At 41.7% G+C, this 14,448-nt stretch overlaps 2 protein-coding genes across 2 annotated transcripts in view; one reads left to right on the top strand and one right to left on the bottom strand.

Moving 5' to 3' along the window:
- Positions 1 to 14,442, bottom strand: part of LOC310876173 (vesicle-associated membrane protein 3-like) — a gene marked incomplete at its 3' end in the record, with an annotated part of 20,826 nt that extends 6,384 nt beyond the window's left edge. The window contains exon 1 of the mRNA XM_083789618.1: positions 14,387 to 14,442. Within this exon, the coding sequence (XP_083645744.1) occupies positions 14,387 to 14,388 (2 nt within the window). The 5' untranslated portion in view covers positions 14,389 to 14,442. The remainder of the gene's footprint in view (positions 1 to 14,386) is intronic.
- ctsz (cathepsin Z) overlaps positions 1 to 14,448 on the top strand; it is a 241,514-nt gene that overhangs the window by 201,454 nt on the left and 25,612 nt on the right. The gene's annotated exons all lie outside the window — the stretch shown is intronic.

Genomic DNA, 14,448 nt, shown 5'->3' with positions numbered 1-14,448 from the left:
TTATGGAGGGGTGGGGCGGCCATGTTGGATCCTTCTGGAGGGGTGGGGCGGCCATGTTGGAGCCTTATGGAGGGGTGGGGCGGCCATGTTGGAGCCTTCTGGAGGGGCGGGGCGGCCATGTTAGAGCCTTATGGAGGGGTGGGGCGGCCATGTTGGAGCCTTCTGGAGGGGTGGGGCGGCCATGTTGGAGCCTTCTGGAGGGGTGGGGCGGCCATGTTGGATCCTTCTGAGGGGTGGGGCGGCCATGTTGGATCCTTCGGGGGGCCATGTGGGGGTCCTTGACATTAAACTGTTTGGTAACCAGTGAACTAAATAATGTTTGAAACATCAATAGCAGCTACAAATCTGACACCTGCTGGTCACAAGGTGTCTCTGCACCCGTCTCCTTCAGGCAGGGAGGGCTTGGATGACACCAGTGTGTGACTGTGTGTGTGTGTGTGACTGTGTGACTGTGTGTGTGTGTGTGTGTGTGTGTGTGTGTGCTGTGTGAAAAAGAGTGAATACTCCTTTGTAGTTCAGTGTGTACTTAGAGCTGTGTTGACTCAGTCAGAACACACAGATGGCATTTCTGTCAGAAAGACACAATTTAACACACAGTCACACACACACACACACACACACACACACACACACACACACACACACACACACACACACAGAGTCAAACTAAGATTCCTCCTCTTGTAAAGAACCACCAGTGAAAAGGAATAATAATGGAAAGGTCACTTTGTACATTTGGGTCTCTATTTTCATCCATGCTAAAAAAAAGAAAAACCTAATCCTTAAAACCCTTTTTAAAAGTTCAACTAGCCGATCTATATCTACACATTGTGAGCTTGTAGATCGGCTATTTTAACTATTCAAAAATGTTATTCAAAATAGTAACAAAAATAATATGAGGATTATATGGTGTTTAGCTATGGACGATTGATAATAGGGCCAAAAGTGTTTTGTATTTGTTGACGACGTGAATTATTGTGTTATTTTTTAATCAGACCAGTGTGTGTCCCAGTGGAAACCTCGTATGAATCTGATCTCAGGTCAGAATGGCTTAAACCAATGACCTCTTCCTACAGGAAAGGATTCCAAATAGTCCAATAGGCCAGCTGGCTTCTTCCCTTCCTTGCATTGTATTTTCTTTTCTTTGACATGTTATTGTCTATTTTTGAGTGGTGCAACCACTCCTACAACCAGCTTGCAATGTCCTCGTACTTGTTTGTGTGTCTGTGTGTCTGTGTGTGTGAGCACGAGTATGTGACTTAATAATAGCAGTAGGGGGCGCCAGAAACAGTGAGAGGGGTAGTGACTCTAATGAGAGAGAGTGAGAGAGAGAGAGAGAGAGAGAGAGGGGGGGGGGGGGAATTGCACCACTCAGTTCACACGTGTGTGATTTTTTGTACTACATGCTAAATAAATAAAGCTAAACCTAATGTTGACCTGGCATCTTTTGAGAGCCTAGTGCGAGTTCTAATTCAGTCATTCTCAAACTGAAAGGACCACCAAAATGATATGCATTATTTGACCCTACAGACAGGCCAGAAGAGAAGGTTTGTGTAAAGTTCAAGTAAGTACAAATCAATCAAAATGATTTAAAAAAAACTAACTCAAATTTAATATGTACGGTATACGCGAAAACTAAATTACCTCAGTGCTATAGGAAAAACCCTATGTTTCTATGTCAGTGGTTCTCACAGGGTTAAACCCTATGTTTCTATGTCAGTGGTTCTCACAGGGTTAAACCCTATGTTTCTATGTCAGTGGTTCTCACAGGGTTAAACCCTTTGTTTCTATGTCAGTGGTTCTCACAGGGTTAAACCCTATGTTTCTATGTCAGTGGTTCTCACAGGGTTAAACCCTATGTTTCTATGTCAGTGGTTCTCACAGGGTTAAACCCTATGTTTCTATGTCAGTGGTTCTCACAGGGTTAAACCCTATGTTTCTATGTCAGTGGTTCTCACAGGGTTAAACCTCATGTTTCTATATCAGTGGTTCTCACAGGGTTAAACCCTATGTTTCTATATCAGTGGTTCTCAAACTATTTCATGTAAAGGACCCCCAAAATATGTTGTTCCAGGGACCCCCCAACTCAAAATATGTTGTTCCAGGGACCCCCATCTCAAAATATGTTGTTCCAGGGACCCCCCAACTCAAAATATGTTGTTCCAGGGACCCCCCAACTCAAAATATGTTGTTCCAGGGACCCCAATTTACAATTTACAATTTAGGCATTTAGCAGACGCTCTTAATCCAGAGCGACTTACATTTAAGCAAGAACAAAAGCATGGGAATACATCACATAAAAGCATTTATCAATATCATGAAACATGCGTAAGCTAAGAAAGTAACAGTGGAATATCTATATAATGAAACTATACATACACTATACATATAAACTATACATATTTACTACTATGCTATACATATGTACTATGGCGTGCTATAACTATATACAATACAATTATAGTGCTGTCTACATAACATGCTATAAGTCTGTGTCAAATGCTATCTAAGCCAACAGAAATGCTATCTAAGGGGTTAGGGTAAGTGCTATGGGCCATGATGGAGTCTGAAAAGGTGGGTTTTCAGGCTACGGCGGAAGATTGGGAGTGATGCTGCAGTTCTGACTGCAATGGGAAGTGCATTCCACAGTTTTGGAGCCAGAAGGGAGAAGAGTTTGGGACGTGTGGAGCGTTGGCCCGGCGTTTTTAGTGAGGGTACTTCCAGTTTCCCCCATCTCAAAATATGTTGTTCCAGGGAGTCGGGACCCCCCATCTCAAAATATGTTGTTCCAGGGACCCCCCATCTGAATATATGTTGTTCCAGGGACCCCCATCACAATATATGTTGTTCCAGGGACCCCCATCACAATATATGTTGTTCCAGGGACCACCATCACAATATATGTTGTTCCAGGGACCACCATCACAATATATGTTGTTCCAGGGACCACCAACCCAGAAGCAAAGATGAGTTAAAAAAAGTTTGCACTGAAATATATATATATTATATTCAAAGATTTGTGCCACATTTTCACGATATTTAAAAAGGTAGCTTGTAGATCTGATATTTTTTCCAATTCAAAATTATAACATGTTTAAAACACCAAAAGGGGTTAAATTCATTACCTCAGTGCTAGGATCCTATAGTATTAATCAGACCAGTGTGTATCCAGTGGAAACCTCGTATGAATCTGATCTCAGGTCAGAATGGGTTAAATGCATCACCTCAGTGCTAGGAGGATCCTGCAGTATTAAATTCATTACCTCAGTGCTAGGAGGATCCTGTAGTATTAAATGCATCACCTCAGTGCTAGGAGGATCCGGTAGTATTAAATGCATCACCTCAGTGCTAGGAGGATCCTGCAGTATTAAATTCATTACCTCAGTGCTAGGATCCGGAAGTATTCCGTGATGGAGCAGCAGTGTGTGCGCGGTAGGTTTCAGTTTTAATTTCGACCCTGACTCTAGGACTCGGTAACAGCTCTGTAGTCTCAACAGGTCACAGATCAGATTGACCGGAGGAGGTGACGTCGACTAAAAACTTCTGCCTGCTAGACTTTCTGCTTCGTTTGGAGGAGGGGCAGGGGGGGGGGGGGGGGTCCTGCTTCCTATGGGCTTATTTGGAGGAGGAGGGGGGGGGGGTTATTCAGTGATGCCAGAGTCTGTGAGAGAAATAAGCATCTAGGTCTAGGAAAACGAGCTCAAAAATAAAAAAAGACTATAGGCTACATGACTGCAGAACTTTAACCCGTTCTGACCTGAGATCAGATTCTATAAAATGTTCTTCTACATCCTGACAGTTTTCCATTCTGACCTGAGATCAGATTAAAAAAAATGTTCTTCTACATCCTGACAGTTTTCAATTCTGACCTGAGATCAGATTCTATAAAAATGTTCTTCTACATCCTGACAGTTTTCATTCTGACCTGAGATCAGATTCTATAAAAATGTCTTCTACATCCTGACAGTTTTCATTCTGACCTGAGATCAGATTCTAAAAATGTCTTCTACATCCTGACAGTTTTCTGAAAAAGTTTCTATGTCAGTCGTTCTTCGATTTTTCAAAAAATAGCAGACCTACAAGCTCATAGCGCGCCACTCGGTGGCGCGCTATGAGCTTGTAGATCTGCTATTTTTCAATAGCTAAAGCACGACATGATGCTGACACCAAAATGGGTTCCTGCCCAAAATGGGTTAAACCTAATATGTACACATCAGCTATTTGAAATTAGCAGATCTACAGGCTCACAACGCGACACATTGTGAGCCTGTGTGGCTTGTGTGGATCGGCTATTTTTCAAAGAGGGCGTAATAAAATAAAATAAAATTAAAAGGCTTCTAAATCCTAACATTTTTCTGAAAAACCCATGTTTTCAGGACCCCCAGAATTATCTCTATTGGGCCACGGACCCCCCCAGCTCAAAATATGTAGTTCCAGGGACCCCCCCCCCCCAAGAAGCCAATATTTGAGTTAAAAATGTTCGCTCTGAAATATATATATTCAAAGATTTGCACCACATTTTAACAATTCTTCAAAAATAAACAGATAAAGTAAAATTATAACATGATGCTTAATCAGACCAGTGTGTGTCCAGTGGAAACCTCGTATGAATCTGATCTCAGGTCAGAATGGGTTATAATCAGACCAGTGTGTGTCCAGTGGAAACCTCGTATGAATCTGATCTCAGGTCAGAATGGTCTTAAAACACCAAAACCAGAATGGGTTAATACTAACATTTACTCAATTTGGACGCAAAGCCCCAAAATAAGCCCAAACTACACTTTTAGAAACAAGTCCCCAGAAATACACGCTGGCCTCACAGGGAAAAGGAAGCCCAAAGATACCTATAATAGGCGGTCAAACATGGCAACAACAGCGGTTTGCATTAATAAGCATTTGAACAGAACGCGTTCTTTTGTCATTGAAGTTGAGTTTGGACTGTGTGTGTGTGCCTGTGTGTGTGTGTGTGTGTGTGTGTTCCTGTGTGTGTGTGTGTGTGTGTGTGTGTGTGTGTGTGTGTGTGTGTGTGTGTGTGTGTGTGTGGCCAGGAGGATGCCTGTCGTAAAGAACAGACTTCCTTCCATTGTCTCAGTAAACCTCCTGCTGCTCCTCCATGTTTATCAATACTCTGACAGGTTTAAGGTTCTTAACGTGTGACCCGGGAGGGGGGGGGGGGGGACCACTCCAGGGGGGGTCCTTGAGGAGGGGAAGGAGGGAGGGAGGAGGGGGGGTCATCCAGGCGAGGACTCCCCCCCCCCCCCCAGCTAAATTTAACCCATTTTAGACCTACGTTCGATTTTTACAAAATGTCTCCTAAATCATTTGTATGTCTCTAAATGTTTTGATGAATTGAACAATGTGGACCCTGTTTGTAAACAAGTGTAATGCTTAATTGGGTCGTCCACTCATACAGTTAACAGTCTTTGTATTGAGTTTGTGCTTGAAATGTACTGTAATTCTACAAACTGTTAATAAATATTTCAATCAATCAAAGACGTTTTTTTTCCAGAGAAACCTATGTTTGGGCCGTGGCTCAGCGAAAGCCACAAAAAAACATAAGGAAAAAAAAGAGAAGAAAACCTCATGTTTCTATATCAGTGGACCCCCAGAAATTAACCCATTCTGACCTGAGATCAGATTCATACGAGGTTTCCACTGGACACACACACACTGGTCTAATTAAATGTAATTGGCCGCCGACCCCCTCGATCTGAAAATATGTTGTTTCAGGGACCCCTAAAGAGTAGAGTTAAAAACGTTCGCTCCGAAAGAATATATATTCAAAGATTTGAGGGACATTTTACACGATTAAAAAAAAAATAGCAGACCTACAAGCTCGTATGAGCTATGAGCTTGTATAGGTCTGATATTTTTCAATAGCTAAAGTATAACATAATGCTTAACGACAAAAGAACCCTGTTATCCATACTTTGGGCATGTCATAAATGAAATAAATCACAGCACACAATCACACAAGCAATGTCTTGTAAGCTTGTAGATGATAAGCTATTGTCCCTTTTGGACTGAGGCCGATTAAGATCAGATTCTAAAAAAATCTTCTACATCCTGACAGTTTTCTGAAAAAGCCATGTTTCTATGTCAGTCGTTCTTCGATTTTTCAAAAACAGCAGACCTACAAGCTCGTAGCGCGCCACTCGGTGGCGCGCTACGAGCTACATTTTCACGATAAAAAAAAAAGAAGAATAGCAGACCTATACAAGCTCATAGGGTGGCACTCGGTGCCGCGCTATGAGCTTGTAGATCTGCAATTTATTTATTAACAGCAAAAAGTATAACATTATGCTTTTTAAACACCAAAAGGGGTTCCTTTTCCGCCCTGCCACTGAATAGGTTACAGTCCTCGTTAACCCATTCTGACCTGAGATCAGATTCATACGAGGTTTCCACTGGACACACACATTTAAAAAAAAATAGCAGACCTACAAGCCCATAGCGCGCCACTCGGTGGCGCGCTATGGGCTTGTAGATCTGCTATTTTTCAATAGCTAAAGCATAGCGTGACGCTGACACCAAAAGGGGTTCCCGTTCAGAATGGGTTCATTCCCGTTTCAGCCTGAGAACAAAGGCTCTTCCTTGGAGGGCTAACTCTTGCTTTTACACAGAGAAACAGAGCTTAGACGAGAGAGAACATTAAAATCATCCATTATTAATTATTAATATTATTTCTAGATCATTCCCCTCGTCCGTCAGGCTCAGATTATAAAACCCACAGTAAAAGCGATTAAGCAAATCTAAAGTGGAATGCCTGCGAAATGCCCCTTTAAAACCTTCCTTGTTCTCTGATTGAATACACTAATACAGTTCTGTCTTCAACAAGACGGCCGTCAGAGGGGTCTGTGTCATAGCAGCTACTGTACAGCTACTGTACAGCTACTGTAGGCCTACTGTATCATAGCAGCTACTGTGTCACACTGTACTGCAGTGTTGTTTTCGTCGACTAAGACTAAGATGAAAAATGTTCGTCGACTACCTTTTTTCACTGAGGAAAACTGAATAAAAACTAAATAAAAACGAATCTATGATGACTAAAACTAAGACTAAATATACTGACAATTCCGTCAACAAATAAAAACTAGACTAAAATGTTAGTAAGAGACTAGTGGACAAGAGATCCAGTTTCAACACGTCGCACTGCGACGCGTTGTGAGATTGTAGATCTGCTATTTTCAGCATGCAACCAAAGTGTAAAATATGTCATTACAACGACATCAAGGCCTGTCAAAACACATTTGAGTCGACTAAATCAACTGTAGATTTAGTCGACTAAAATCGTATGACATTTAGTCGACTAAAACTAGACTAAACACTAGAACATTCCAGGTGACTGAAATGTGACTAAAACTAAGTGAAAACTATTCAAGAGACTATATGACTAAAACTAAAATAGAAATTTGCTGCCAAAAACAACACTGCTGTACTGTGTTCATACTGTATCATAGCAGCTACAATTTACAATTTACAATTTAGGCATTTATCAGACGCTCTTAATCCAGAGCGACTTACAATAAGCAAGAACAAAAGCATGGGAATACATCACATAAAAACATTTATCATAAAACATGCGTAAGCTAAGAAAGTAACAATGGAATATCTATATTATGAGACTATACATATAAACTATACTTATATACTACTATGCTATACATATGTACTATGGTGTGCTATGACTACATACAATGCAATTATTGGATTGAATTATGCAAGGGGTCCATGCATGAAAAATGGCTGCCTAACGGGTAAATTTGGTTCTACTTTAAGACTTTTAGGACTTTGATGGCCGATTCTCAAAACGTGCCAAAGGAGGACCTCGAATCCAAGTTGACATGAATTTGGTTGCAAATTTGGTACCCCCTCCGTCAAAACATAATTATTACAATAAATCTCTTCTTTAGCTGCTAGTGAATTAACCCATTCTGACCTGAGATCAGATTCATACGAGGTTTCCACTGGACACAAACACTGGTCTGATGTAGCTGCTATAGTGAATCAAATCTCTTCTTTAGCTGCTATAGTGAATCAAATATCTGCTTTAGCTGCTATAGTGAATCAAATCTCTGCTTTAGCTGCTATAGTGAATCAAATCTCTTCTTTAGCTGCTATAGTGAATCAAATCTCTCCTTTAGCTGCTATAGTGAATCAAATCTCTCCTTTAGCTGCTATAGTGAATCAAATCTCTTCTTTAGCTGCTATAGTGAATCAAATCTCTCCTTTAGCTGCTATAGTGAATCAAATCTCTCCTTTAGCTGCTATAGTGAATCAAATCTCTCCTTTAGCTGCTATAGTGAATCAAATCTCTCCTTTAGCTGCTATAGTGAATCAAATCTCTCCTTTAGCTGCTATAGTGAATCAAATCTCTCTTTAGCTGCTATAGTGAATCAAATCTCTTCTTTAGCTGCTATAGTGAATCAAATCTCTCCTTTAGCTGCTATAGTGAATCAAATCTCTTCTTTAGCTGCTATAGTGAATCAAATCTCTCCTTTAGCTGCTATAGTGAATCAAATCTCTCCTTTAGCTGCTATAGTGAATCAAATCTCTTCTTTAGCTGCTATAGTGAATCAAATCTCTCCTTTAGCTGCTATAGTGAATCAAATCTCTCCTTTAGCTGCTATAGTGAATCAAATCTCTTCTTTAGCTGCTATAGTGAATCAAATCTCTCCTTTAGCTGCTATAGTGAATCAAATCTCTCTTTAGCTGCTATAGTGAATCAAATCTCTCCTTTAGCTGCTATAGTGAATCAAATCTCTCCTTTAGCTGCTATAGTGAATCAAATCTCTCTTTAGCTGCTATAGTGAATCAAATCTCTTCTTTAGCTGCTATAGTGAATTAAATCTCTTCTTTAGCTGCTATAGTGAATCAAATCTCTCCTTTAGCTGCTATAGTGAATCAAATCTCTCTTTAGCTGCTATAGTGAATCAAATCTCTGCTTTAGCTGCTATAGTGAATCAAATCTCTCTTTAGCTGCTATAGTGAATCAAATCTCTTCTTTAGCTGCTATAGTGAATCAAATCTCTCCTTTAGCTGCTATAGTGAATCAAATCTCTCTTTAGCTGCTATAGTGAATCAAATCACTGCTTTAGCTGCTATAGTGAATCAAATCTCTCCTTTAGCTGCTATAGTGAATCAAATCTCTTCTTTAGCTGCTATAGTGAATCAAATCTCTGCTTTAGCTGCTATAGTGAATCAAATCTCTCCTTTAGCTGCTATAGTGAATCAAATCTCTCTTTAGCTGCTATAGTGAATCAAATCTCTCCTTTAGCTGCTATAGTGAATCAAATCTCTCTTTAGCTGCTATAGTGAATAAAACGTGTCTCTTCTCTTCCCAGAGACATCAGAAGTGTCTATAAGTCTAACTATAGCTATGCTGAGTTGATTCAAGTGAAGTCACGGGGAAAATATAATGTAATTATAACATAATTTCAGTCATCAACCATTACTGATTGTTTCTTGTTGTGTGTGTGTGTGTGTGTGTGTGTGTATAGGAATGATGCAGACATGAAATGACCTTATCTTAAGGTCTCTGTGTCTGATGTCATCACTCTTCATAAGCATGCCATTCACTCGTGAGTGACCAAATAAATCTACAAGTGTCACCAAATAAATCTACGTCTACCCATTCTGACCTGAGATCAGATTCATACGAGGTTTCCACTGGACACACACTGGTCTGATGAACCCATTCTGACCTGAGATCAGATTCTAAAAAAAGTCAGTTGTTCTTCGATTTTTCAAAAAACAGCAGATCTACAAGCTCGTAGCGCGCCACTCGGTGGCACGCTATGAGCTTGTAGATCTGCTATTTTTCAATAGCTAAAGCACGACATGATGCTATAACACCAAAATGGGTTCCCGTTCAGAATGGGTTAACTCGAGAAGACTTTCTCTAAACTTAGGAAATACAAACGGACCTGGAGTTGCATTCTTTTTCAATCTATTCTAGACCAAATCTCTTCACCAAAAACAACAGATCTACAAGACCTTCAAGAACCACTGACTGCACTAAAATATTTGAGTTGCCAACTCAATTAGTTAATGTAGAATAATTGAATATATATATATATATATATATATATATATATATTTATAACGTTTGCCTGTTATCTCTGCTAATGGTACCAACATCAATACAGCATGATGGAACTGTGGACAAAATCTTATCAAATTACAACAATATTCTTTAGTTTTGGGTCTGTGAGGCTAAATGTCTAAATTAATTTCACTCCTATGCCACCAAAATGTGGAACGCCCTACCAACAGTCATTAAGACATGTGAATCCCTTGACTCCTTCAAAACCGCTCTCAAAGGGCACCTACGGACGGCTGCAATTCGAAACTGGCCTCTGTACAATCTGAATCGCCCCCACCACCCCTTTTTTTCCCCCTCACTGTATACGTTTATTTTCCCTTTTTACCTCCTTTATGGCTATATAGAAGTGTATATTTGTACAATTGTTATTAATGAATTGCATTTTTATAGCGCTTTTCCAAGTGCTCAAAGCGCTTTACAACGGTTCATTCATTCAAACATTGGGAGGTGAAGCGGCGAACAGTCGACGCCAGCGTCCTCACTTCCCACATTCACACCAATGGTGGCGAGCTCACACCGACCGACTCATTGTAGGGTTCAGTGTCTTGCCCAAGGACACTTCAACATGTGGACAGGAGGAGGAGCCGGGATTCGAACCGTCGACCCAGGGATCATTGGACGACCCGCTCTACCTCCTGAGCCACAGCCGCCATTATGATGAATTGAACATGGTGGACCCTCTTTCTTGTAAACAAGTGTAATGCTTAATTGGGTCGTCCACTCACAGTTAACAGTCTTTGTATTGAGTTTGTGCTTGAAGAAGTGTACTGTAATTGTACTGTATTGTATTGTACTTAATAAATATTTCAATCAATCAAATCAAATGGTGTTCCGTGGCTCAATAAATGCTGAATATATAATGGTTTAAAGTTTAATCCATTATTATTTATTCAGCATTTGAGCCAAACTTTAAACAATATGAATAAACATTGATGTGAAAAAGGTTGGAAAAACAGTGGTTTTCAAACAGTGGTCCTTGAGGGGGTTCCAGGTGGTCCAGGGACCACCAGTGGTCCTTGAGGGGGTTCCAGGTGGTCCAGGGACCACCAGTGGTCCTTGAGGGGGTTCCAGGTGGTCCAGGGACCACCAGTGGTCCTTGAGGGGGTTCCAGGTGGTCCAGGGACCACCAGTGGTCCTTGAGGGGGTTCCAGGTGGTCCAGGGACCACCAGTGGTCCTTGAGGGGGTTCCAGGTGGTCCAGGGACCACCAGTGGTCCTTGAGGGGGTTCCAGGTGGTCCAGGGACCACCAGTGGTCCTTGAGGGGGTTCCAGGTGGTCCCGGGACCACCAGTGGTCCTTGAGGGGGTTCCAGGTGGTCCGGGGACCACCAGTGGTCCTTGAGGGGGTTCCAGGTGGTCCGGGGACCACCAGTGGTCCTTGAGGGGGTTCCAGGTGGTCCGGGGACCACCAGTGGTCCTTGAGGGGGTTCCAGGTGGTCCGGGGACCACCAGGGGTCCTTGAGGGGGTTCCAGGGGGTCCGGGGACCACCAGTGGTCCTTGAGGGGGTTCCAGGTGGTCCGGGGACCACCAGTGGTCCTTGAGGGGGTTCCAGGTGGTCCGGGGACCACCAGTGGTCCTTGAGGGGGTTCCAGGGGGTCCGGGGACCACCAGTGGTCCTTGAGGGGGTTCCAGGTGGTCCGGGGACCACCAGGGGTCCTTGAGGGGGTTCCAGGTGGTCCGGGGACCACCAGTGGTCCTTGAGGGGGTTCCAGGTGGTCCGGGGACCACCAGTGGTCCTTGAGGGGGTTCCAGGTGGTCCGGGGACCACCAGTGGTCCTTGAGGGGGTTCCAGGTGGTCCAGGGACCACCAGGGGTCCTTGAGTTTTACACTCTCAGTTAATTCAAACTCAGTTAATTAAACATCTGCATTACTTAATTTACAAGAAGAGTCTACACACAATTAGATAATGTATAATTGATTGATTAATTGAAATAATATGTATTAACAGTTTGCAGAAGTAAAGTATACATTTCAAGTACAACTCAACACAAAGACTGTTAAAACTGTGAGTGGACGACCCAATTAACATAAAGCATTACACCATGGTCCACCATGTTCAATTCATCAAAACATTTAGAGACGTACAAATAGACACTTCTATTTAGCCAAAGAACAGAACAGGAATTCATCATAAAGGAGGTAAAAAGGGAGAAATGAATTACGTTGACAATTATTGACATGACACACACTGCCTAATTAGAAAATACAAACAAAAGTTGCAACCCCTGGTTTAAAGTGGGGTCCAGGGACCCCCAGGCGTCCTTGGGGGACCCCCAGGCGTCCTTGGGGGACCCCCAGGCGTCCTTGGGGGAGTTCCAGGGGGTCCCCAGCTAAGTGATCATTATAGGAACCAAATGGACCCTTGTGGGTCTGTAACCCAGAGTGTGTACAAATGGAACCAAATGGAGCCTAAATTAACAGTGGTTTTACAATATAAATTGGGGGTCCCAGAGATATTAGAAATGCCATTAAATGGGGGGGTCCGTAGACTAATGCATGTCAAACTGGGGGTCCTTGACATTAAGACGGGTTGAGAATCACTGCTAGAGCCGTAACAATCTTCTCTTATGGGGGGCCCTGGCAACGGGGGTCCCTGGCATATGTTTTCTAACGGGGGTCCCTGGCATATGTTTTCTAACGGGGGTCCCTGGCATATGTTTTCTAACGGGGGTCACTGGCATAATTATGTTTTCTAACGGGGGTCCCTGGCATATTTTTTCTAACGGGGGTCCCTGGCATATGTTTTCTAACGGGGGTCCCTGGCATATGTTTTCTAACGGGGGTCCCTGGCATATGTTTTCTAACGGGGGTCCCTGGGGGGGGGTCCCTGGCATATGTTTTCTAACGGGGGTCCCTGGGGGGGGGTCCCTGGCATATGTTTTCTAACGGGGGTCCCTGGCATATGTTTTCTAACGGGGGTCCCTGGCATATGTTTTCTAACGGGGGTCCCTGGGGGGGGGGTCCCTGGCATATGTTTTCTAACGGGGGTCCCTGGGGGGGGGGTCCCTGGCATATGTTTTCTAACGGGGGTCTGCGGGGATAATTAGTGTCAATTTGGGGGTCCTGGACATGAAAACGTTTGATATAAATAACAATGTGAGACAACATCTTTAAAAAGGGAAAAAAGGTTTGATTTGTGTTCAATCAAAATATGTTGGACATTTCTATGTGGTGTCATTAAAATGAACGTCGACAAAGTATTGACATGTGATGACAGACTGTCTATCTGGAAAATACAAACATGGCACTTTGTTTCCAACTGGTTTAAAACAACAAGTAAACACTTTGTTTCCAACTGGTTTAAAACAACAAGTAAACACTTTGTTTCCAACTGGTTTAAAACAACAAATAAACACTTTGTTTCCAACTGGTTTAAAACAATAAATAAACACTTTGTTTCCAACTGGTTTAAAACAATAAATAAACACTTTGTTTCCAACTGGTTTAAAACAATAAACACTTTGTTTCCAACTGGTTTAAAACAATAAACACTTTGTTTCCAACTGGTTTAAAACAATAAATAAACACTTTGTTTCCAACTGGTTTAAAACAATAAACACTTTGTTTCCAACTGGTTTAAAACAATAAACACTTTGTTTCCAACTGGTTTAAAACAATAAATAAACTTTGATTGATTGATTGAAATATTTATTAACAGTTTGTAGAATTTACAGTACATTTTAAGTACAAACTCAATACAAAGACTGTCAACTGTGAGTGGACGACCCAATTAAGCATTACACTTGTTTACAACAGGGTCCACATTGTTCAATTCAAATCAAACACTTTGTTTCCAACTGGTTTAAAACAATAAACACTTTGTTTCCAAAAGGTTTAGTAAACATTGAAATGTAAAGAGTTAAAAACATCCTGATCCCAGCACAGAGCAGAGATGGAACATATGACTGTGTGACCGGATGTGCAACAACGTCAGGCCTCCATTTAGCTGCTTCTCGTCAATCATTCCGTTTTTACAGATTAAATATTAATGATTTAAACATCATTCCTTCAACCGGCGGAGTTACAGAACACTTATCTAACTCTCAGCACTGTGATAAAACACTATAAAAGCAGATCAAACCCAAAGATGTCAGCTTTTTAAAAACTCCTCCACTTGTTGAATGACAAACTTTTGGGGCGTTGTTGATACTTTTTCCTGTTATTACAGTTATGTATTATTAAACTGTATCATACTGTATGATGTAATGCTTTATATCTAGTTAATAGTTAGTTAGGTGGTTAGTGGTTATAAGTGTTAATTAGAGACGTGGCTGAACTTACATGTTTTTGATAGAAGAAGGAGTTCTTGCGACGCTGCTTCTTCTCTGGAGCTCTGGAAGCTA

This window comes from Protomyctophum parallelum, assembly GCF_964188405.1.
Source record: "Protomyctophum parallelum genome assembly, chromosome: 18".
NCBI classification, from domain to species: domain Eukaryota; kingdom Metazoa; phylum Chordata; class Actinopteri; order Myctophiformes; family Myctophidae; genus Protomyctophum; species Protomyctophum parallelum.
Note: the sequence above shows the minus strand (reverse complement) of the source record. Positions and strands in the feature narration are given on the sequence as shown.